Below are 24302 nucleotides of genomic sequence, written 5' to 3'. Positions count from 1 at the left end.
GTGCAAGCTGTTTGATCTTATGTGGCTGTGAACTGGGGTGTCTAACTCGGTCATTTGTTTGTCCTTTCTGGTGAGTTGCAGCCCTAATCTCCAGGTGGCCACCTACGAACAATGATTTTGATCACTTTGCTTTATCAGATATTTTGAATTTTCTGGTGCAATATCACTTTGACTTTTGTTTGTTTATAAAGACTACAGTCTGAATAGGAATAGATTCGAAAGTTCAAGTACCTCTGTGGATAAAAGATTCATGATGGCTAATTAAGGGAAATCCAACGGTTGAAGGTAAAACGTACAGCCTTTTGAAATTTATTTTTAAAACCTTCCTTAAGAAACTTGACTGGTTAAAGAGTGAAACAACCTGTGTGGGAGTTTTATTCTGATTATTAAAATCTATCAAAAACATAATTTTGTTGTCTTATAACATTAATAATCGTTCTATAGACACAATTTAAACCTTACAGAAATATAAAACTTTTGACAGTTAAAGAACCTATAATTTCAATGAAGCCTTCCCAATCTCCACCTCTATAATATTATTAGCATTTTGTTGCTAGTGCCTTCTAGCTTTTTTTACAATACTAATGCTACTATTATTTTGCACATGTAATACTGTGATCATATTGTTTTTCAGTTTGCTTCTTTTTTAGCAATGTATTTTTGACTTTCTCCATGCCAGTATATAGGAATCTATCTCACTTTTTAGTGGTACATAATCTTCGATTGTGTATGGGAACTGTAATTAATGGGCTCCAATTACTTGGCGTTTGGATTGTTTTTTATTTCTTTAAAGTTTATTGGGGTGACAATTGTTAGTAAAATTACATAGATTTCAGGTGTACAACTCTGTAATACATTGTCTCGCCACCCAAAGTCAGTTCTCTTTTCATCACCATATATTAGACCCCATTTATCCACTTCTAGAGCCCTGCTCTCCCCTCCCCCTTACCCTCTGGTAACCCCTAAACTATTATCTATGTCTGTGAGTTTTTGCTCTTTCAGTTGTTTGTCTTGTTCTTTTGTTGTTTTCAGTTTATATACCACATATCAGTGAAATCCTGGTTCTCTACTTTTTCTGTCTGACTTATTTCACTTAGCATTATAATCTCAAGATCCATCCATGTTGTCACAAATGGTCCTATTTCAGCTTATCTCCAGGTCCAGTTGCTGTTGTTAGTTGTAGGGAGTGCAGCCCAACATCCCTTGCGGGAGTCGAACTGGCAACCTTGTGGTTGAGAGGACGTGCTCCAACCAACTAAGCCATCGGGGAGCTCAGCGGCAGCTCAGCTCAGGGTGCCCTGAACAATCTTAGTTGCAGGGGGCACAGCCACCATCCCTTGTGGGAGTCGAGGAATCGAACTGGGAGTCAAGGAATTGAACCGGCAACCTTGTGGTTGAGGGCCTACTGGCCCATGTGGGAATCGAACCAGCAGCCTTCAGCGTTAGGAGCACGGAGCTCCAACCGCCTGAGCCACCAGGCCAGCCCCTGAATAATGATTTTAATGCATTGTTTCATTCGATTTGCTAGAATTTTGTTTAGGATTTTTGCATCTGTATTCATCAGAGATATTGGTCTGTAGTTTTGTTTTTTTGTGTTATCCTTACCAGGTTTTGGTATCAGGGTAATGTTGGCCTCATAAAGTGAGTTAGGGAGTATTGTCTCTTCTTCAGTTTTTTGGAAGAGTTTGAGTAGGATAGGTATTAGATCCTCTTTGAAGGTTTGGTAGAATTCACTAGTGAAGCCATCTGGTCCCGGACTTTTGCTTTTGGGAAGATTTCGGATGAAACCATTTTTGTACATTGACAGATGAATGGATAAATAAAATGTGATATATATATATATATATATATGCATATATATGTATACACACACACACACACACACACACACACAAAGATTGGAATTATTCAGCCTTAAAAAGGGAGGCTGACACATACTGCAACATGGATAAACCTTGAGGACATTATCTTAAGTGAAATAAGCCAGTCACAAAAAGGTAAAGACTGTATGATTCCACTTCCATGAGGTACCTTGAGTAGTCAAATTCATAGAGACAGAAAGAAGAAGGGTGTTTGCCATAGGCTGGGGGGGGGGGGGAGAGACAGGGATGGCGTGTTATTATTTAACAGATACAGAGTTTCACTTTTGCAAGATGAAGAGTTCTGAAGATGGATTGCGGTGATGGTTGCACAACAACGTTAATGTACGTAATATTACTGAACTGTACACTTAAAATGGTTAGGATGGCTTAAAACAGTACTCAAAGCATTCTAAACCCAAAGGGGTCCCTGTCTCCTTTGTATTTCTATAAATGGCTTGGATTTAGAAAGATATTTGAAAGCCTGTGTTGAGATACTTTGGAATCTCAACTGTGGAAGCAGCATGGGTTATTTAAAATGTATGATTTTTTGATGAGCTTTTGAGAACCAATGGATAAAGCTCAAGGATAAGAACTTCACACAATGTCTTTAATGAGTATGCCTTTAAAAATTCAAATAAAATTAAATATTTATTTCTGTTACAGTCAGTTTTCATCCCTTTCCCTCTCGTGAAAGTTCACCTTGCGTTTCCCTTAATTTAAAAAATACCCTTGGGGCAGCCGGTTCAGCTGGTTAGAAACAGGGTTTCCCTTTCGATTCCCACATAGGCCAGTGAGCTGTGTCCTCCACAGGCGGATTGAAGGCAAGGAGCTGCTTAGAGCAGCCCTCAACAAGGTTGGTGGTCAATTCCCAAGTGGGATGGTGGGCTGCTCCCTCTGCAACTATAGATTGAGAATGGCATGGACTTGGAGCTGAGCTGCACCCTCCACAACTGGATTGAAGGACAACTACTTGGACCTGATGGGCCCTGGAGAAACACACTGTCCCCCAATATTCCCCAATAAAAATTTTTTTAAAAAAATACCCTTATTTAAACTGAGATTTTAAGTTTCTGTCAACTTTAGTGGGCGAGAAAGTCTGTAGTTTCCCAAAATTCTTTTAGGCGCTATGCCAGCAAATGCATCTGGCTTTTACAGCACCTGAGAGTGAGTCCTGCTTCGCTCGGTGACATTTTGAGTGATTCCCGAGCCAGTGGCATCGATGGCACGGGAGAGGCCGGCCCAAAGCGCCTCTCCCAGCGCCGAGGGAGATCTGTCCCGCCACTGCGGGGGCGTGGCCCCCCGACCTCCGGGCGCGGGTTCCCCTTCCGGCGCGTGCTCCCCAGCTGTGTTCCCGCCAGGTTTTTAAGTTTCATTTCCAACCGCAGCTACTGGTTTCTCTTCCTGCCGCCTTTTCCCGAAGCGGAGTCAACTTCTTGGTAGCAGAGAGCGCCAGGCATGGATTCTAGGCGCGGAAAGGGGACGCGGAAAGCTTCGAATGCCGGGGCTGCCGCACCCAAGGTTTCAGCGCCGAGGGCGAAGGGCGCCCTAACGAAGCCCACCGAGTCTCGGGTCGTCCCCGAGGCTGCCCGGCCCAACGCGCAGAGATGCGGCTCCACCAGGGCATCGGGATCCCAGCGGAAGAAGAGCGCCCCTGGCCCCGTGGAGAGGCCTCAGGTGGGCGCGCGACGTGCCGGCTCCGATAAGGCGCCTCAGAGCGCCGAGGACGCGGTGGACGGGCAGGCGGGTCTGGCGGAGGGGCCGGAGCCTCCCGCGGCCCCAGGGGCTCCCCTTTCCAGGGCTGGATCTCGCCGCGACGGGGGTGCACGCGCCGCTGAGAAGCAGAGACCCCCTCCCGCCCCCACGGCGGTCCCTGACCTCCTCGGAGCCCCTAGTCTCCGCCAGGGGACGGGGGTGTACGGCAGCCGTAAACTCCAGCATGTGCTGGACAAGTTGAGGCTGCGCCGAGAGGAAATCTCAGAGGCGGCAGATGTTGTGAATAAAGTCGTGAACCATCTGCTACGAAGACTGCAGAGCTTTGAGTCTGAGTTCAAAGGTGTCACGCGGCTGTGCACAGGGAGCTACTACGAGCACGTGAAGGTGAGCTGCCCAGATCCTGTCCTCCAGTTCCCGCGACTCGTGGGCCGGCTTCCTCATCCCTCTCCCAAACCCCCCTGATATTCCGCACTTCCCATGGCCCCTCATTTCCCTTTGGAAGTAACTCAGACTCTTAATTCTCTAGTTCTAATGAAAATGACAAACCGTTCATTTGTTTATTCATCTCTACATCCAACAAATAGAGCCAACCTATATTGATTGCCAGCTACTGTTAAAACACTGTTGGGGGAATGCAAATGTATAGATTCATTCATACAGGTCAAGTAGACCTGTTTTGTGTTTCTGTAACAGTGCTATATGGTCCCTAGTCAAATTATGACTCAGATGATTGATTAGGAATGATCTGCAAAAAAATCCACAGAATTAATATATGTAAGAAACTTTCCTATGAGGACACCTATACTCTATAGGAAAAATATCTTCAGTGTCTCCCTCCAGCCCCTGCAGATTCCCTCTCCCCCATTTTCTTATATGGATGTAATAGGAAGCTCACAGTGAGTGATGTTAAAACTTTTTAAAGAGGAATCTCCTACAGATACTAAAAAGCATACTTCCTAAATACACATCAGATGTAACTCTTTTTAAGTATGTCACAGCTCCATTTGTTTGTGGGTGGTTGTCATTAAAATCATCATTTCAGTATAAATGGAAGATTTAGGAGCAGGTTCCTGACTGGAGTTGGTTTCCTGACCAGTGGCAGATTTCTCTGGTTGTGTTTTTGCCTAATCTGTCAATTTCCTTATTTTATTTGCTTATTTAGGCACCTCCATTAGCTCTGTGTAAACTCTTGGGTTGTAGCATCAATAGAAATAAAGGCTGAACAGAATAGAGGCTATCTTTAGAGTTACATATTGGCTTTAACCAATTAATTGCCCTTCTCCAGAAGGTAGACAGTGATAAAACTCTAGATTTAGGGTTTTAGGATTATAAACTCTTAGCATCTTTGTATCTCTAAGCCTTAACACATAGGAAGCATTCAAACGAATGAATGAATGGTCTCAAAAAGAAACAATGGGTGATCTGTCTCAAGACCCTTGTCTTCTCAGGGTAGTAAATTCAGATTCAATTCCCATTTTAAGCATTTAGCCTGGTAGCCTTCAGTGGAGATTAAACCTTTCATAAATTTTTGTTTTGGCTTCCCACAGAGATTGTAAGTTCCATTGTTGCAGTATGTTTTACACAACTTTGTACCCTATATAACTTCTCATTTCATTGGTGTGGACTTAGCAATATTTGTTTATTGTCAAAAAGGCAGTGTATGTGTTGATCTTTGGATCGTAAACTCTTTTATCACTGAAAACCACTCATATAATTCCATCTGAGGTTTCTTGAAAGCCAAGTGAGCAAAACTTTCACCAGACTATCTGTTCCTTGAGTATGATTCTTATTACACAAATATCTATCTTTTCAATTATATAGAGGATCCAAAGGAAAAAGAAAGTTACTAGTTAGAACTAGAGAACGATAAGATATTTAAAGAACAGTCTCCTTTTTAAAATCACACTGATGGAAATTCAGCGAAATTTGTTTTATCTAAAACGTATTGATTTTTTAAAACTGATCATAAAAGGTATATGTGTTCATTGTAGAGTTGACCCACTGTCTGCCCTCCAGCAGGCTCCTCCAGCAGGCTCCCACAGCACAAAAGCAGCCCCTCCCTTCTTACCTCTTTCTTTATCCTCTCCCATATTCACCCCTGTACCATGTTGATGTGCCTGAATAATTCAGAAAAGCATATAGAAGACAATATTATTCCTGTTTATTTTATTCACTGTTATCATTTTGGTGTGTTTTATTCTTTTATGCATACACTTGGATTTCAAAATTGGTTTCCAAGCTCTTTATAATTGGTGAAAGGATAGACAAAATATACTTCTCAGTAATTTATTTACATGATTCCATATTGCCACATTTCTCATTCATATATTTTATTGTAATATTGTCAAGTTCTAGGTGAAAATCTGAAAATTTCTTGTAGAAATTCCCGATAGAATTGCCAGTCCATGATGTTCTTTTTGTCCTAGATGTTAATGCCCTTGACTACTTCTACCATTAAGACTGAGTGAAATGTTATATAGAAATCAACTAATTATAGTGGTTTTAGCCAATGGTACATTAACCAGTAAAGAAAAGGAATAAACTACAGCAACATGAATGGATCTTACAAACATAATGTTGAACAAAAAAAGACAAGAAAAAGGAACATACACAGCCAATGCAACAAGGCAAGAAAAAGAAATTAAATGCATAAGGTGGGAAAAGGGGTAATAAAACTGTTAAATGCAGATGACTTGATTGAATTTTTATACAAACTATTAGAAATAACTAGTGAATTTAGCAAGGTTATTGGATACGAAGTCAGTAAACAAAAATAAAAATATTTCAATATACTAGCAAAGAAACAAGTGAAAAATGAAATAAAATATTTACACTAGCATCAAAAACATCAAATATTTAGGAATAAATCTTATTAAAGATGGTCAAAATTAAAAATATTACTGAGTAAATTTGAAGAGGGACTAAATAAGTGGATAACTGCATTATATTCAGTTGTCCTCAAATTGATCTATAGATTCAATGTAATCTCATTGAAAATCCCATCAATAATTTGTTTAAATTGACCAGCTGATTATAAGATTTATATATATGGAAATGCAAAGGACTTAGAATAGCCAAGGCAATTCTGTAGGAGAAAATGTTGGAGGATTTAACCTACCAAAGAGCAAGACTTACCATAAAGCTATCCTAATTAAGCAGATGTTATTGGTGCAATGATAGACAAATAGGAACAGACCTACATATATAATTCAATACAATATACAATATATGTAGTAATATAATTCAATAGGGGAAGGATAGTCTTTTCTGTAATTGGTGCTGGGTCAATTGGATATTCATATGCAAATAACGTGAACCATGACACCTATCACACAGTATATGCAAAAATAAATTCAAGATATATCATAGACGTAAAGGTAAAAGGAAAAACAAAGCTTCTAGGAGAAAGCAAAGAAGAATATCTTTATAACCTTGGGACGTACAAATATTTCTTAAATAGAACACTAAAATTGCTAACCATAAAAGATAGATAAATTGGACTTCCTTAGAATTAAGAACTTCTAGTCATCACAAGACACCATTGAGAGAATGAAAATTCAAGCCACAGACTAGGAGAAGATATTTTCCAATATGTGTATTTGACAAAGGACTAGTACAAACCAATAAGAAAAAGATAGACAAGCCAATTTAAAATTGGGCAAAAGAAGTGAACAGACACTTTAGTATGCAATCCAAATAGCAATAAACATGAAAGGTGTTCCACATCATTAATCATCAGAGAAATGTAAATTAAAACCATGATGACATTCTCCACTAGAATCGCTAAAATTTTAAAAGACTTGACAATTCCAGCTGTTGGAGAAGATGTGGAACAACTGAAGCTTCCTTACATCAATGATGACAGGATAAATTGGTATTACCTCTTTAGAAAATTGACAGTTTTTTCTAAAGTTAAAGATATGCCTACTTTATGGTCCAGCAATTCTACTCCTGGGCATACATACAATAGAAATGGGTGCTCTTGTCCACCAAAAGGCATATATAAGACTGCTCAGAACAGCCTTATAATAGTTAAACTCAGAACTATTTGTAATAGTTAAAAAATAAAAACAACTCAAATACCCAACAACATACTAAGTAAATATATTTTGGTATATTCCAGTAACTTGGTGTAATACTAAATAGAATGAAAACGAACAAACTACAAATACACATAACAATATGGATGACTCTCACGAACATAATGTTGAATGAAAGAAGCCAGATATGAAAGAGTACATACTATATGATTCAGTTCATGTGATGTTCCCAAACAGGTAAACCTAATCTATGGTGTTAGAAGTCAGAGTAGTGGCTACTCTTGGTGGAGGGTTTCCAACAGGGAGCGGGGATGAGGGAACTTTGTATGCTGCTGGGGATGGGAATAGGGCAATTGAAATGCCACAAAGCTCACTGGTCTTACTAGGATTCAGTCATTTTTCTTGAATCTTGGATTGTTGCAAGCCTTTGGTTAATTTACAGTTTTGAAAGGGTTGAGTTTGACTATTTTTCTGCCCATGTTTCCTGTTGCTTTACGGAAGGATGGATTTTCACAGGCTCTTATTTCATGCCCACTGACATAAGTGTTTGTATCACCTTTACAGTATGTCTTAGTTAGCTCAGGCTGCCATAACAAAATACCATAGACTGAGTGAGGCTTAAACAGCAGAAATTTGTTTTCTCACAGTTATGGAGGCTGGAAGTCCAAGATGAGGACTCTCTTCCTGGCTTGTAGATAGCCACCTTCTCCCTATGTCCTTACTGTGTTCCTTGGTGCATGTGTGCAGAGAGAAAGCAATCTCTTCTTATAAGGTCACCAATCCTATCAGATTAGGACCCCATCCTCATGATCTCATTTAACGTTCATTACCTACTAAAAGCTGTATCTGTATCTCCGAGTACAGTCACGTTGGGGGTTAGGGCTTCAGTATATGAATGTGGGGAGAACAGCACAGTATATCTCAATTTGCACTAGCCACGTTTCACATGGTCAGTAGGCACGTGGCTACTAGGTACTGTGCAGCCCAATAGCTGGACTTGAGGTACACCCCCAACTAATGAAAGACGTGTGGCATTTTTAATGTAGTAAAAACAAGCATTTATTATAATTGCTTTAATTATTGTGAGAATGGAAAAGATTCTTTGAAGATTTACAAATGCTGTGGTTCAAAGACACTAATGTAGTACCTGACTTGGAGCTCCCATTTGGGTGACTGGCAGCTATAACAAGATGGCTGTCATGCAGGGTGTCATGTGGGGTCTCAGCTCCCGCTCCCCACATAAGAACGCAGGATATGGTGAGGCCAAAAGGAACACCCACGGAGCCATAGATGGGGGAGTCATACCACTATAGTCTCATACGACTATAGCTGGCGGCTGGGTTGGAGACACAGGAAGCAGGAGCCACACTATCCACAACCTGCCATCCACTTCTCTCCAATCTGCAACCCGCACTCCGCCGTGCTAACTGCAGTCCACGCTTGCCAGCCACCATCTTCTTGCTAGCTCCCATCTGCTGCTAGTGTAGCCACAGCAGTTATATTAGTGGCCAATGGCTCACTGCTTACAGCTGACGGCCAACTAGCCATAGCTGATGGCCATCCAATCGAAGTTGATGGCCATTTACTACCGGAGCCAGCACCTTTCCACGTGAGGCCGAGAGCCTGGAAACTGCACTCCTGGCTCTGTCCCCACAATGGCCCTTGCTCAACTACCCAGCAGTGACTACAAACACTTTTGAGACTATTGTGACAGGAGGGTGGCTGCAGTGTGTATCTCGTGATGTACCAAGTCGCACCTTAAAGGTCTTTAATTTTGTTAGGCTTTAAACTCAGAATAAAACTGGTACAGATTTTAAGTTTACATGATATCATTTAAAATTGTTTTAAATTATAAAAATGATGCATAGTGTGGGGACAGAGCCAGGAGTGCAGTTTCCAGGCTCTCACTCTCACGTGGAAAGGTGCTGGCTCCGGTAGTAAATGGCCATCAACTTCGATTGGATTGCCATCAGCTGTGGCTAGTTGGCCGTCAGCTGTAAGCAGTGAGCCATGGGCCACTAATATAACTGCCGTGGCTATGCTAGCGGATGGTGGAGTGTGGATTGTGGATTGCAGAGAGGCAGATTGCAGTTAGCAAATGAGGTTGGTTAGCACAGAAGTGGATGGCGGGTTGCAGATAGTGTGGCTCCTGCTTCCTGTGTCTCCCAGCCACCAGCGAGAATATAGTGGTATGACTCCCCTATCTATGGCTCCGTGGGTGTTCCTTTTTGGCCTCACCATATCCTGCGTTCTTATGTGGGGAGTGGGAGCTGAAACCCCGCATGACACCCTGCATGACAATTTTCATAGTAAAAAGAAATGAGTATAGAACCTACAAACTAAAACCAATAATACTTTCTCAACTCCACTAGTCCTACTCCCAGAGGGTATAAATATTAGGAATCTTGCTTTTCAAAGTAGGATTTTAAGTGGAAATTTCAAGAAAAAAAATTGCAGTTGCTTGGAAAATATTCACAAGCAAACATTTCACTGCTATTTTTGCTTGTTCTTAGATTTCTGCTCCTAATGAATTTGATGTTATGTTCAAACTGGAGGTCCCCAGAATTAAGCTAGAACCATATTGTAACAGTGATGCCTTTTACCTTGTGGAGTTCAAAAGAAATCCTGCAGGAAATCCTCTGAGTCAATTTGTAAAAGACGGAATATTATCAGCTTCTTTGATGCTGAACAAATTTAGGAAAATCATTAAGGACGAAATTAAAAACATTGAAGGTAAGATTTTTGACTTTTGATTCTTAAAGTTCTAATCATATGTACTTATTGCCAGTATACACTCCTCTCCTGATCTTTCTTGACTTCCCTGCAGCATGCTGTTAATTACGGCCTCCTAGAAATAACTCTTTGCCCTTGATTTTAGTCTACTACATTTTCTTGGTTTTCTTCCTAAATGTTGATTGGTTCTATTTGGTCTCCATTGAATATTCACTGAACTGCTGTACCACTGTGCATATGTGGTTGAGTAAAATTATAGAATTCCCCCCTTGAAACTTGAGGTTTGTAAATACACATTGCAGTGAGTACTCTGCAGAGAATGAACTGGGAGAAGTAGCGAGTGGTAGAGCAAGGTCCTGAGACACAAAAGACTTTGTCAAGCTCAAGGAATAAAAAGGGACCCATGTGAACAAGGGGAAGAATGACCTGAAATGAAGTTGAAGAGGTGGCCAGGGATCAGATTCTGCAAGGACTTGTGCACCCTGGAAAGGAGATATTATTCCATGTTCATTGAGAAGCCAGGTTTTAATTAGGAAGTAATGATTGGCTTTGTGTTTTTTTTTTTTTTTTTTAAAGATTTTATTGGGGAAGGGGAACAGGACTTTATTGGGGGAACAGTGTGTACTTCCAGGACTTTTTTTTCCAAGTTAAGTTGTTGTCCTTTCAATCTTAGTTGTGGAGGGCGCAGCTCAGCTGCAGGTCCAGTTGCCATTGCTAGTTGCAGGGGGTACAGCCCACCATCCCTTGCGGGAATTGAACCGGCAACCTTGTGGTTGAGAGTCCACTGGCCCATGTGGGAATCGAACCAGCAGCCTTCGGAGTTAGGAGCATGGAGCTCTAACCGCCTGAGCCACTGGGCCGGCCCTGGCTTTGTTTTTTAAAAAAGTTTATTCTGGCTTCTATGGAGAAGATATTATAAGAAGGTAAATAAGGAGATTAGAAAGGAAAATATAATAGTTCAGATGAAAGGATGGAGGTGTTCTGGGGCGCTGGAGACAGAGAGAAGCAGATACATCCAAGATGTAGCCGTGCTTGCTTCTGGATTAAATGTAGGGGTGAGAGAGAGGATTGAATTGAAGAAGGCTCCCAGGTTTCTGGATTGAGCACCTGTGTAGATCGTGCTGTTTTCTAAGATGAGAAGGACGTAGGAGAAACACGTTGTGGGGAATGAATTAAGAGTTAGGCTTTGGATACGTTAAGTTAGAGATTCCTGTGATGTGTTAAAGTGAATGTGTCAACTATGTAGTTGGATATGGGTTTGGAGTTCAGAGGATACATTTCGGCTACTGTCAACATATACGAGTGGCATTGGGAATGAATGAAATCACCTATGCAGAGAGTGTAGATTCATTCATTTATCGTATAAGGGCAGGCACAATTAATAACAAATGGAAAAACGTAATTATCTTGTATACTGAAAAATAGTAAGTCCTATGATGAAGAAGGATAGTAAAGTGAGAGAGATAGGGAGTGTTGGGAATTGGATGGGATGGGGGAATTGCAATGTTAAGTAGAGGGGTAAGAAAATGATCCCATTAAAGGTTGGAGAGAAGAGAAGGAGCAAAAGAAGACTGAGTGTTTTGCAGGAGTGGTCAGTGTTTAGAATGCTACTGACATCCAGAAAACCGTTGGATTTGGTCTTTGGTTTTATGGGGATTGTTGGTAAATTTGACATGAGCACACAAGAGAGAAAGGGCAGGGATGTAGAAACAGCCTATGTGGGTAACACTTCAGAAAGTTTTGGCTGAGAAGGAAGTAGAAAGACAGGTAAGCGTGAGGAGGAGGCAGGTGGAGGGTCAAAGGAGAAGTATATTTTAGAACGAGAGACACTGGAACCCTTTGTATGCAGACAGGAATGATCCAGCAGGAAGGGGAAGGCCACTGATGCAGGAGGGGGAACAATTGAAGGAGCAGGGTGCTTGAGAAGGTGAGGATCCAGAGGCCATGTGCGGGGGTGGCCTTTGAAAGATGGTAGACACTCCCTTGTTGGTACTAGGAAGAAGGATATAATGGGTAAAGGGGATAGGTTTACAGATTTCATGATAAGAAAATGACAGCGTTCTCTAGGGTTTCCTCCTTGGTGCTCTATCTTCTTTCTCACTGTGCTCCCTTCCAGAAGTCTTATCTGGGAGTAGTCTTTAACAACTGCTTGTACATCCCCAAATCCCAAAGCCAGTATCTCTCATCTAGAGGCCTTTCCTGAACTTCTAACCACCTTAGCCAACTGCTTAGTGGTCATCTCCACTTGGGTGTCCCATAGGCACCAGGCACCTAGAGCTCAGTGTATCTAAAACGAAATTCATCTTAGCTGAACCTTTCTTCCTCCTGCTTACTTTATATTGAAGAATGGAGTCAACATCCATCATTTCCCAGGCCGAAATCCTGGGATGGCATTCCAGAACTCCTACCTTCTTCGTTACTTCGCAGATTCAGTCCATCTATCAGTTCTGTTGATTTGAACCTCTTTAATTGCTCTCACTTCTGCTATCTTTTTCTTTTTTAAAAAGTAAAAATTGTGTATATTTACGATCTACTCCCAAACTCCAAATCTTCAGGGGCTCCTTATCATATATACCAGATAGAATCTTGACAATGCTTCCGTGCCATGATAGATATCAATAAATACTGGTTAAATGAGTAAAGCACTTTGCCTTGGGGTCAGTTTCCGCCTCAGAACTAATTTTCACCTTACCACTTTATACATCTCCAATTATAGATATATTATTGTCCATATAGTTTTGCGAAAGTTAGATTGATAAACACTTTCTTCCCTTTTATATGTTTAAACAGATGCAGATGTCATTTTGGAGAGGAAGAAGACAAGGAGCCCTGCTGTAACACTTCTTATTAGAGAACCTAAAGAAATATCTGTGGATGTAGTCTTGACTCTGGAAGCAAACCAAAGCTGGCCACCTAGCACCCAGGAAGGCCTACCCATCAAACAATGGCTTGGAGGAAAAGTTAAGAAAGCTCTAAAACTACAGCCATATTGCCTGGTACCCAAGCCTGCAGAGGAAGGCAGTGGTTTGCAAGGTATCTTGAATGTGAAGGTTAATTTAAAGGCATATAAAAGAGTCGTTAATGTTACATACGAGGGCAGTAAAAGATCAACTGCTGTTGGCATTTCAAGAGCCATAAGGCTAAATAGGCCACAAGATGGGAGTTTGGTGAGAGATGGAGTTGAAAAGGGCATAGTCATAGTAGTAATATCAAATACTCAGCTTTAAAATGTCTACTAGCCCACATTTGAATGTTGTCCTTTTTGTTTGTTTTTAATAAAGAAGGGCAGTACTGGCTTTGGAGTCAGACTGCTCAGGATCTGAACCATGAGGCTTCTCCTACTAGCTGTGTGATCTTGGGCTAGTTACCAAGCCTCTCAAAACCTGTTTGGTTGCTCATGTGTACACTAGGTTAATAATCAAAGCTACTTAAAAGATTCTGGGAAGATAAAAATAAGATGTATGTAAAATCCCTAGTTCAGTCTATGGCAGTTATATGCGGGGTCTGACAATTAAGTTCATGCACTTGTTGCAGCGATGTTGCTAACTTTTTGATATCAGAGGGATTATTCGTTGTGACTTTGTACCAACTGGACAAACAGTTAACCAAGTTTACTATCTGGAAGTGCTGAAAAAGCTGCATGAAAAAGTTAGACCTGAACTTTCTGCCAACAATTCATGGCTCCTGCATCACGACAATGCACCAGCTCACACGGCACTGTCTGTGAGGGAGTTTTTAGCCAGTAAACAAATAACTGTGTTGGAACACCCTCCCTACTCACCTGATCTGGCCCCCAATGACTTCTTTCTTTATCCGAAGATAAAGGAAATATTGAAAGAAAGACATTGTGATGGCATTCAGGGCATCGAGGGTAATATGACGACAGCTCTGATGGCCATTCCAGAAAAGGAGTTCCAAAATTGCTTTGAAGAGTGGACTAGGCGCTGGCATCGGTGCATAGCTTCCTAAGTGGAGTACTTAAAAGGTGACCATAGTGATATTCAGCAATGAGATATGGAGCACTTTTTCTAGGATGAGTTCGCAAACGGAATTGTCAGACCCTGTATTATTGTGATCATCAGAGCCTGGACTCTCGTTCTCAGCCATATTTGTCTCTCTCATCTTCCTCTTCCACTGCTCCTCATGCAGCTAGACCTTTGCAGTCTTAGCTGCAGTAGAGCACAGTGGTTAGGTCTCCTCCTTGCCTGTGTACCCCAGGCTCAGGTCAGGATAGGTTCTCAGGCAGTGTTCTTGGGTAACAGTCCAGTTCTGAGAACTGGGCTGAGTTAGTCTATAGATAAAACTAAATAATGGTGATATTTTCTCAGGTGGCAGAAAAAATTAGCTGATTATTTTCTTTTTCTCTCATAAAGTTATATAAGGACTTTTGGTACCTACTACTGTTGGACTCCAGGGAAATTGGAGGAGACCACAAAACAAATGAACCAAGTTATAAATGTGTATACTGAACAAATCCTAGAAATAGGTCATGCTTAGGTTGAAGGCTTGGGTTTTTGTGGACATACACCATAACTTTGTATATTGCATATGCATATATATAGGAGTCATTTTCTGCAAGAAAATTTGTTTGTAAGAGAGAATTACATATATCATTATTCATGGTTTTGTAAAAGGAACATAGCTTCCTGCAAAGCGGGATTGCATCCCTGAACAATTTCTAGAATGGCAGCCCCAAGAAACCCTTACTGTATATGATACAGATATTTCAACGGCACCCATACCACCCTCTTGCTGGCCCTATACCAACCTCTTGGGAAAGCCTGGGAAACAAATCAGCTTAGATATGAGAGTTTTCCATTGGCCTTGTGGCTGTCCAAAGACCAATGTGGTTGGGTAGTTCCTCACATCCTTGCATTAAGATGAAAGTGGAGGCTGGTGATGGGTGTTCAACTAACCTCTGTTCTCTGTTACCCTTGGCTGTGGTTTTCCAACCCCATTACTCCAGATGACCTATATTCAGGCAAAATACTGTGTGTGTGTGTGTGTGTGTGTGTGTGTGTGTGTGTGTGTGATAGTGACTGAAAAAGGCAGATTAGCAATGAAAATACGTGCACTAGATTGGATGCATTTATAACACCTGTTTTAGCTTTTCTTTTTTTTCCCCCCTTCTGACTCTCCCCCCACCCCCACCCCCACTCTGGTACAAGCGGTTGTTTCTCAGTCTGGTTGTGTAGGACACAGCTCCCTGGCCCATGCTGGTATTATGAGCCTTGCACTCCCCCCGCTGAGGCAGTCGGTCACCAGTCGCTCTGGCTGCTGGCTACTCAATGCTAGCCGCTCATGGCAGCACACGGTAGCCCACGGCAGCACTCAGCAGGCCACGGCAGCTCATGCCAACCTCGGGCTGCTCACGGCAGCCCAGCTCCAGGGAGAGCCGTTGTTCACAATCTTAGCTGTAGAGGGAACAGTTCACTGGCCCATGTGGGAATCGAACCAGCGACCTCGGCATTGGGAGCATGGCACTCCAACCACTTAAGCCACAGGCTGGCCCAGCTGTTCTCTTTCTAAACATTTTACTAGGAATTTTCCTGGACTCAAGATGTATTTTTTAGAATATTATTTATTTGATTTTTAATTTAAAATTTGAAAAATTAAAAAAATTTTTCTACCTATCCGTTTCAAAATAATAATACTAATATTATTACCAAGAGTATAATTATAAAAAAAAGTTGAAGATTTCTTTGCCATTCTTTTATTCTTAAGGTAAAAGAACACAATACCAAGTTTATCAAAATATCAAGTTGAAACTCACTTGAAAAAATTTCTCCAGCTTGTTAAGCTGCCTAACTCAACATAATTAAATTCATTTGTTTCATTATGATTTCTAGTTTTAGATTCTGGATTTAAAATTTTGATTTTGTTTCATAAATTTATAAGACATTCACATGATTTTAAAGTCAAAGCCAGAAAAAGGTTCTCTTAGAGAAATATATCTTCCATTCATTCCCTGATTGGCAAATCAAATTGTTTTTGGTTTACATTTCGCTTTAAAAAAATGTATACACATATATATATGTATATACATATATATATACACACATATATATTATACATGTGTGTGTGTGTGTGTGTGTATATATATATATATATATAAATGCTACCCCCTTTTTTAAGATAAAAAGTATACCTTCCTTTTTTCACTTAAGATATCTTGGCTATCACTCCATAACTATATATAGAAATAGCACCCATTCCTTTTTACAGTCTATTTTTACAGCAGGTCAAGGAGTAAATCCATATGTAATTTTGCTAGATATTGCCCAAATCGCCTCCATAGGGAATTGTACCATTTGCATTTTCAAAACAATATTTGAGAGTACCTATTTCACCCTCAGCCTTATCAACAGAACTCGTTAAACTTTGGAATTTTTGCCAATAATCCAAAAAATGAGAAATGACATCTCAATGTAGCTTTTTAAAATAAACTTTTAGTTTTAGAATAGTTTTATATTTACAGAAAAATTGCAAAGATAGTACAGAGAGGCCCTATATACCCCATACCTATTTCCCTATTATTAACATTTTACATTAATTTTATATATATTTGTCACAATTAATGAACCAATGTCAAGGAGATACTGTTAACTAAAGTTCATACTTTATTCAGATCTCCTTAGTTTTTACTTAAAGTCCCTTTTCTGTTCCAGGAGCCCATGTAGGAACCACATTACATTTAGTCATCCTGTCTCCCGAGGCTCCTCTTGACTGACAGTTTCTCATTCTTTGCTTGTTTTTGATGACCTTGACAGTTTTGAGGAGTGCGAGTCAAATATTTTATAGAATGTCCCTCATGTGGCCCATATCTGATGTTTTTCTTATGATTAGAGTGGAGTTTTGGGTTTTGGAAAGGAAGACCAGAGAAGTAAAGAGCCGTTTCCATCACATCATGGTAAGGGTACGTGCTGTGAACATGACTTAGCACTATTTATGTTGACCTTGATCACCTGAGTGAGGTAGTGTTTGTCAGGTTTCTCCACTGTTACTCTATCTCCCACCTTTTCATACTGGACTATTTTGAAGGAGGTCAGTGTGCACAGCTCACACTTAGGGCGTGGGGAGTTATGCTCCACCTCTTCAAGGGCAGAGTATTTACACAAATTATTGGGAATTCTGCTTGGGAAATTTGTCTCTTCTCCCCCATTTATTAATTTACTTAATAATTTATATCAATATGGGCTTGTGGATATTTGTTTTATACTTTGCGCTGTGTTCCAATACTACTTTAATAATTTTATTGTTTCAATTGTTCCAGCTTTGGCCTTTAGGAGCTCTTTCAATTGGCTCCTGTGTCCTTTGGACAGGCTTCCCATAATTGTGGGAGTTTTCTGTTTGTTTGTTTTGTTTTGAGCACTAATTCACTTTCTGTCACTACAAAGATGCTCCACGCTCATCTTGTGTACTTTCTGCATCTGTCCTACAATCAGCCATTTTTGCAAGGAGCCCTGGATCTTTTTATTGGAGAATGTACTAGAAACCAAGATCTGGGTGCTGTGTGTATGTGTGCTCTGTTACTAGGGTGTCAACCCTCTCACCTGAAGAAACAAGGAAATATATGTATATTTATTAACCTTAGTGTACACACATATCTATAAATGTTTTTGTTAACCATTTGTATCTATATTAAGCTATACATGAGTTTATATTGTCTAACTATAATCCATTACCACACGGATCATTCTTTCTCTCCTTGCTATCTGTAACCTCTCATTCCAACAGTGAAAAACCTGACTCCCACGTCTGCCACCCATTTACTTAATTGTTCAGTCCCAGTATACATGTATACCGTGTTTCCCCAAAAATAAGACCTAGCCGGACCATCAGCTCTAATGCGTCTTTTGGAGCAAAAATTAATACAAGACCCGGTATAATAGTATATTATATTACCCGGTATTGTATTATGGTATATTATATTTATTATATTTTATATTATATTATATTATACCTGGTCTTATAGTAAAATAGAAAAAATACAGTAAAATAAGACCGGGTCTTATTTTAATTTTTGCTCCAAAAGACGGTCCAGCTAGGTCTTATTTTTGGGGAGTAAGACCTAGTTGTTTCAGAATTGTAAACCCATTTCCCCATGGGAAACATTTATCAACTAGAGTACAGTGCTTATGTACAGTTCTCTTATGTACAGGGTCTTACCGACCCTATTTCCAAAGTAATTTAGGTCAGTACCTTTTGCCCCCACCCCTTTCAGGAAGGTTGTTTTATACATTTGTAACAGAGAGACCTTTCCACAGTCTGCAGTATTTTCTAGAATCCTTTGACCTCCTAAATGATTTTTTAATAGTTTGCGCATATTAGGGTTCATTATTTGTGCTGTAAAGTTCTACTGGTTTTGACAAATGCATTGTATCATGTAGCTACCCTTAAGTAATAGTTTCACTGCCCTAAAAAGTCCCTTGTGTTTCACTTATTCAAACCTCCCCATCCCATACTTTTAGCAACTACTCATCTGTTTACCATCTTAACAGTTTTGCCTTTTTCAGAATGGCATGAATGGGTGTCATAAATGGATATATACAGTAGCAATGAGTACATTTAGCTCAATTCCACCTTTTCTATATATTCATTGTCCATATATTGTGTTGCTATTACTACACTCTTTATTCTGTCCCATTAAAATCTTTGTCTACCCTTGCACTGTACTATATTGTCATAGACAATGTAGTCTTATAAGTCTTGATATCTGATAGGGCAAGTTCTCCCACGTTGTCTTTTTTTAAGAGTGTTTTAGATATTCTTGACCCTTTTTATTTTCATAAAAATTATGAAAATTACTGGAGAGCAGCTCCTTCTCAACATGATGCCCGGACTTTGTTCCCACAGCAGGGGTTGAATCCGGTGATGTCCAGGCTAGGTACCCACACCAGGGGTCGAACCCAGGCCTCCTGGAGGAAAACTGGGAATCCTAGCTGGTACATTGCCAGAGGGCGGGCCATCCTCGGTGTGGTATCCAGGTTCTTGGCATCTCGAGCAAAGAATTGAACGAGATACTGAGGTAAAGTAGTGAAAGAGCAGTTTATTAGAAGGAAAAGTACACTCCAAAGAGGTTGGAGCAGACCTGACCAAAAGCGTGGCTCAAAAAGGCTCAAAAGGCCCCGACTGGCGAGAACTTGGTGGTTTTATCCTTTTTATTCCTTTATAGGATGGACTGTTCCTCTCCAGGGATGGGACCACTTCATTAACATCTGTAATTGATAAGGGGCTATTACCTCATCATTTTAAACTGCCCATGTTCCTTCCCAGAATTCAGTCTGTTATAATGATATTAATGAACTTCTGGGCATATGTATGATATAATGATGGTATAATGAGGCCCAGATGAAATGAAGGTCATTGTTGCCTTTACTGTGCAGGTGTGAGTGACTGGTCTCATCTAGTTGGATATTGTACTCATTTGTTTCCTCATAGGGGTTGATAATTATAGTGAAAAGGGGAAGTTTTGGGTGGAGAGGGGAGGTATTTTGGGTGGTCGCATTCAGTGGGTTGTGTTGGACGTGCAGGAATGCCCACCCAATGCCTGTCTCTAACTGCCTGCCTTGTTTTCCCCTTGAGAGACACATAAAATCTCTATGGGAAGTTGAGGGACAGGAGGTCTTTTTGTCTGTATTTGCTTCCTGCTGGGCAGGGGTGTAGAGCTGTCCTTACCTATTGGGGATTCACGGAACTCTCACCCTATCTGATCTTATATGAGAGGAAGGGAACTTGGGATCCACCTGGAAGACCGTGTTGGCTTCTTTGGTTAGGACTGGTAATCTTGCTGGCATATTATCTGTATCTCCAAGACCCCTGAATGAGGAAAAATATATTTTAATTAATAAATTTAAAAGTGTTGGCTTAAAGAGCAGAGCTCAAAGCTATTGATGTGGGGTGGCTAAGTCCATGATGGAAAGTCTGTCAGTTCTTACGGAGCCTGTGGCCATTCAACTGGTCACTCCAGTGGTGTTAATTGTCCAGGAGCTGGGTCCAGAACGGGTTGGGAAGAACATTAGGCTTTAGTGATTACAATCAACAAGTACAAATCACAAGTTTCAAGATAATTATCTAAAGCAGGGGCAAAAACACTCCTTATGATTCTTAGGCAACAATCTGTTGCCTAAGATTAAGAAACTGATTTACAAAATAATTAAGTGGGAGTACGCGGGGGTGTTGGTAAGAGCTAAGAAACTGGGGAAAAGGAAACAAGAAAAAGGAAACTTAAAATCTCTATAGGAAAGAAAACATAGTTTTTCAGTGGGAGGGGGTCTACTCGCTTGGCCCATATCAGTATCATGTTATGTTCCACAAAAACATTTTTTGGAATTTTTATTGCGAGCTCCTTGAATCTATAGATAAATTTGGGTGACTTGATATATTTACAATAATGAGTCTTCAAGTTCATGGACAAGTACACATCTCCATTCATTTAGATTTTCTCTAATACAGAGTTTTCTCCACAGAAATTTTGTATTAGATTTACTCATAGGCAATTGTAGCTTTTTAGTATGAAAATTTTAAACCAATAGAAAAGTAGACTGAAGACTATATGAATTCACATATACCTGTCACCCAGCTTCTTTTGTATTTTCTACTTATGCAAATTGTATCGTTTAGTAATAATGGTAGCTTTGTTTCTCCCTTTCCAATGCTATAATCTTTTTTTTCCTTGCCTTACTATGCTTGCTGGGATAGCTAGTGCATGTTGAACAGGAATAGGGATAGCTGACATCTGCCTTCCTGATCTCAAAGGAAAAACTTCAATTTTTTTCCCCCTTTTTCTGCCTCGCCCCCCAACTCCAGTTCAAGACGAGCTGTTGTTCACAATATTAGCTGTAGAGGGTGCAGCTTACTGGCCCATGTGGGAATCGAACTGCGACCTGGGTGTTAGGAGCATGGCCACCTGAGCCATGGGGCTGGCCCAAGAAAAAAATCCCTCAATTTTTTACCTTATATTATCATGTTGTGTTTTTGAAAGTCTTTCGTCAGATCAAGTTTCTGTCTAGATTTAAATTGCTGATGTTTTTTTAACGAATGAATGTTAAATTTTATTAGTTGCATATTCTGTTTCTATTGAGATGATCATGTTTCTTCTTGATTCTGTTAATGTGACAGATTGTATTCATTGATTTTTAAATTATAAACAAATCGTGCATTTCTGGTATAAAACCAATGAGGCAATAGGATAGTCTGAGCTTAAAAGAGCTATAGCCATGGTATAGCTTGGGGAGAAGCTAGGGGAAAATCATTCTGATCTTACACAAACTCTCCCAAGGAATAGAAAGAAAGGAAATATTCCCTGTTTCATTTACATGAATACCAAAATTTGCAAGGATGGCATAAAAAATTTTTGAATCCAATGATTCAAATTATTAGTGAAACAAAATATTAACAAACTGAATTTAGCAATATACATACAGAAGGTAATACATCTTTTTACAGTCACTAACTACATTAAGCTCTAACCTCTCCGCCCATTTTTTCCTATCTTGGTCCATTGTTTGCTTCAAATTACTTCCTTTAATATGTAATTAATTATTTATATGTTCACTTCTTTTAGTCTATCTTCCCCTAGAAATTTTTCAGAATGATATTTTAATAAAGGAATTTACTTCAATATTGTGTTGTTTATATGTTGACATTTCGATAAAGTGCTTTTCTATTTTTCTTTTGGAAATTAAGAAGAAACATGGCGGCTGTCTTTCTCTCACATTGAAAAGCACATTTTGGAAAATCATGGAAATTCTAAAACATGCTGTGAAAGTGATGGCGTGAAGTGTTGCAGGTAATTTCCTTCTTTTGTTAAATGGGGGATTATCTATGGAATGTTCAATTTTGAAAAAAAAATGTTTTTTTAACTCCATAGCTCAAACTTGAAGGTGATCATTGCTGGGTTGAGTTCTGGGGGAAGCTCATGGCTAGATTGACCTGGAGTGTTATCTAGAGGGTGAGCGTGAAACCAGGGAAGCCAGATCTAAGGGACCAAGGAGAGAGTGTTGTTAGAAGGCAAGGCCAGAGAGCATAGTTCTGAACCTGGATCAGACAGATGTATAAAGTAAAACAGAGTAAGAGAGTGTAAACACTAGCCATGATTAGCCAGCACAATTGTCTTAGTATTCTGGTCACTTCAAGGTAATGAATATTAATGTCACGTAATGAGAGGGTGCCAACAGATCACTCTTGTTGGGTACTGGTGCTTGCTTTGAGGTGGTTTGTCTGCGTTGAAGGCCAGGGACTGACTGGCTAAACTTGAATGAACAATTCCTTTTCAATCTCCGTTTCTAATGTTGTCCAGTATAAAGGTCTCAAAAGTTTAAAGATCAAAACAAGCATACACAACATGCAAGCACAGGCTTCATGTACAGGCTTTGAAACCAGCGTTAAGAGAACTATATTGCTGATAAGGCTAAATAATTTTAAAAACATTAAAATTTGTCTGTGAAATATCTGGATGAATAATGTAAATATTTGTAGCCTAATAAGGCAAAATCATTGTATACAAATTAAAACAAGGTTTTTGTGAATACTAAGTAACTGGATGAATAATACAAATATCTTCCAGTTTCATGTAGTTGAATTAATCCTGATAGAATAAAATATTTAAGCTAGGAATGGGGAAGAGGGAAGAACCATATGTTTTTGAAATTGAAAGCATATATTTGAAAAAAATAATGAGGTTTTAGAGTGACTATAATTATATATACAAAGGGTGCCAAAAAATGTATACACATTTTAAGAAAGGAAAAAACTCTATAAAAATTGTAATACTCAATATATACTGATAACAAAAGATGAAAACAAGTCATGCGTATACATATTTTTGGTACCCCTGTTACATATCTTCATTGTTTATTGTATCTTTATATGTTTTTCCTGTAACATGCTTAATGCTCTTTGTGGAATAAAGCAGGTTGTAAATAAGTAAAAATAAATGGTTTTCTTTTTTATTCAACAGGAAAGATTGTTTAAAACTAATGAAACATCTTTTAGAACAATTGAAAAACAAGTTTGGAAACAGAAAGCACCTGGATGATTTCTGTTCGTATCATGTGAAAACTGCCTTCTTTCACGTATGTACCCTGGACCCATCTGATGATCAGTGGCAAACCAAGGACCTGAAAATCAACTTTGATCGGTGTGTGGAATACTTTCTTAAGTGCCTCAGGACAGAAGATCTTAAGCATTATTTTATTCCTGGATTCAATCTGTTCTCTCGAGACCTCATTGACAGAGCGAGTAAAGAATTTCTGTCAAATCAAATTGAATATGAAAGAAATAATGGATTTCCAGTTTTTAGTGAATTTTAAAATTATATTTTTAAAAAGAATCAAGAATTCCAGGGACTTTATTATAATTGGCATGTTCGAAATTTTTCACAGCAATGACTGATGAAAATGAATGTAACTAATTATTCAGCTCAGTTTGTCTTACTAATAAATAAACTCCAATGAGTATAGGGTGGCTGGATGGCTCAGTTGGTTAGAGCGCGAGCTCTTATTTGTGGCTTACATAAATCTGGTGGGCTTTGTTCAATGCACAAACATATTTGGAAGCAATGTAGTAATATAGGTAAGGAAATGAAAACCTAAGTTCTACGTTGTCTCTACAAGTCTCAAGAAATTCATAATCTAGGAAAATATTGGGTAATTTAGTATGCATGGCTAAATATAAAACATAACATTTTCTCTTATTTTTATTTTATTTTTTTAATTAATTTTATTGGGGAATATTGGGGAACTGCATTTCTCCAGAACCCATCAGCTCCAAGTCATTGTCCTTCAATCTAGTTGTGGAGGGCACGGCTCACTGAGCCGTGTGGGAATCGAACCGGCAACCCTGTTGTTCATAGCTTGCGCTCTAACCAACTGAGCCATCCGGCCACCCCTCTTATGTTTATTTTTAGTAACACTTTTGTATGTATTCCTGAAAAGGCAGTACATACACATGG

At 39.6% G+C, this 24302-nt stretch overlaps 1 protein-coding gene across 2 annotated transcripts; it reads left to right on the top strand.

The window, feature by feature from the left end:
* The first annotated feature begins 223 nt into the window (after positions 1–223).
* On the top strand, positions 224–24072 carry CGAS (cyclic GMP-AMP synthase). 2 transcript variants are annotated; one of them, XM_033102536.1, is made up of 6 exons: positions 224–285; positions 3248–3959; positions 10129–10348; positions 13139–13381; positions 22037–22139; positions 23310–24072. In XM_033102536.1, the coding sequence occupies exons 2-6, from the start codon at positions 3318–3320 to the stop codon at positions 23659–23661; spliced, it is 1560 nt and encodes a 519-aa protein (XP_032958427.1). In that variant the 5' UTR covers positions 224–285; positions 3248–3317; the 3' UTR covers positions 23662–24072. The 2 variants fall into 2 exon arrangements, with proteins under 2 accessions (XP_032958427.1, XP_032958426.1); XM_033102535.1 differs by lacking the exon at positions 224–285 and having other exon boundaries at positions 3038–3959.
* The last annotated feature ends 230 nt before the right edge of the window (positions 24073–24302 follow it).

This window comes from Rhinolophus ferrumequinum, chromosome 3, assembly GCF_004115265.2.
Source record: "Rhinolophus ferrumequinum isolate MPI-CBG mRhiFer1 chromosome 3, mRhiFer1_v1.p, whole genome shotgun sequence".
NCBI classification, from domain to species: Eukaryota; Metazoa; Chordata; class Mammalia; order Chiroptera; family Rhinolophidae; genus Rhinolophus; species Rhinolophus ferrumequinum.
This window is presented reverse-complemented; position numbering and strand designations above follow the sequence as displayed.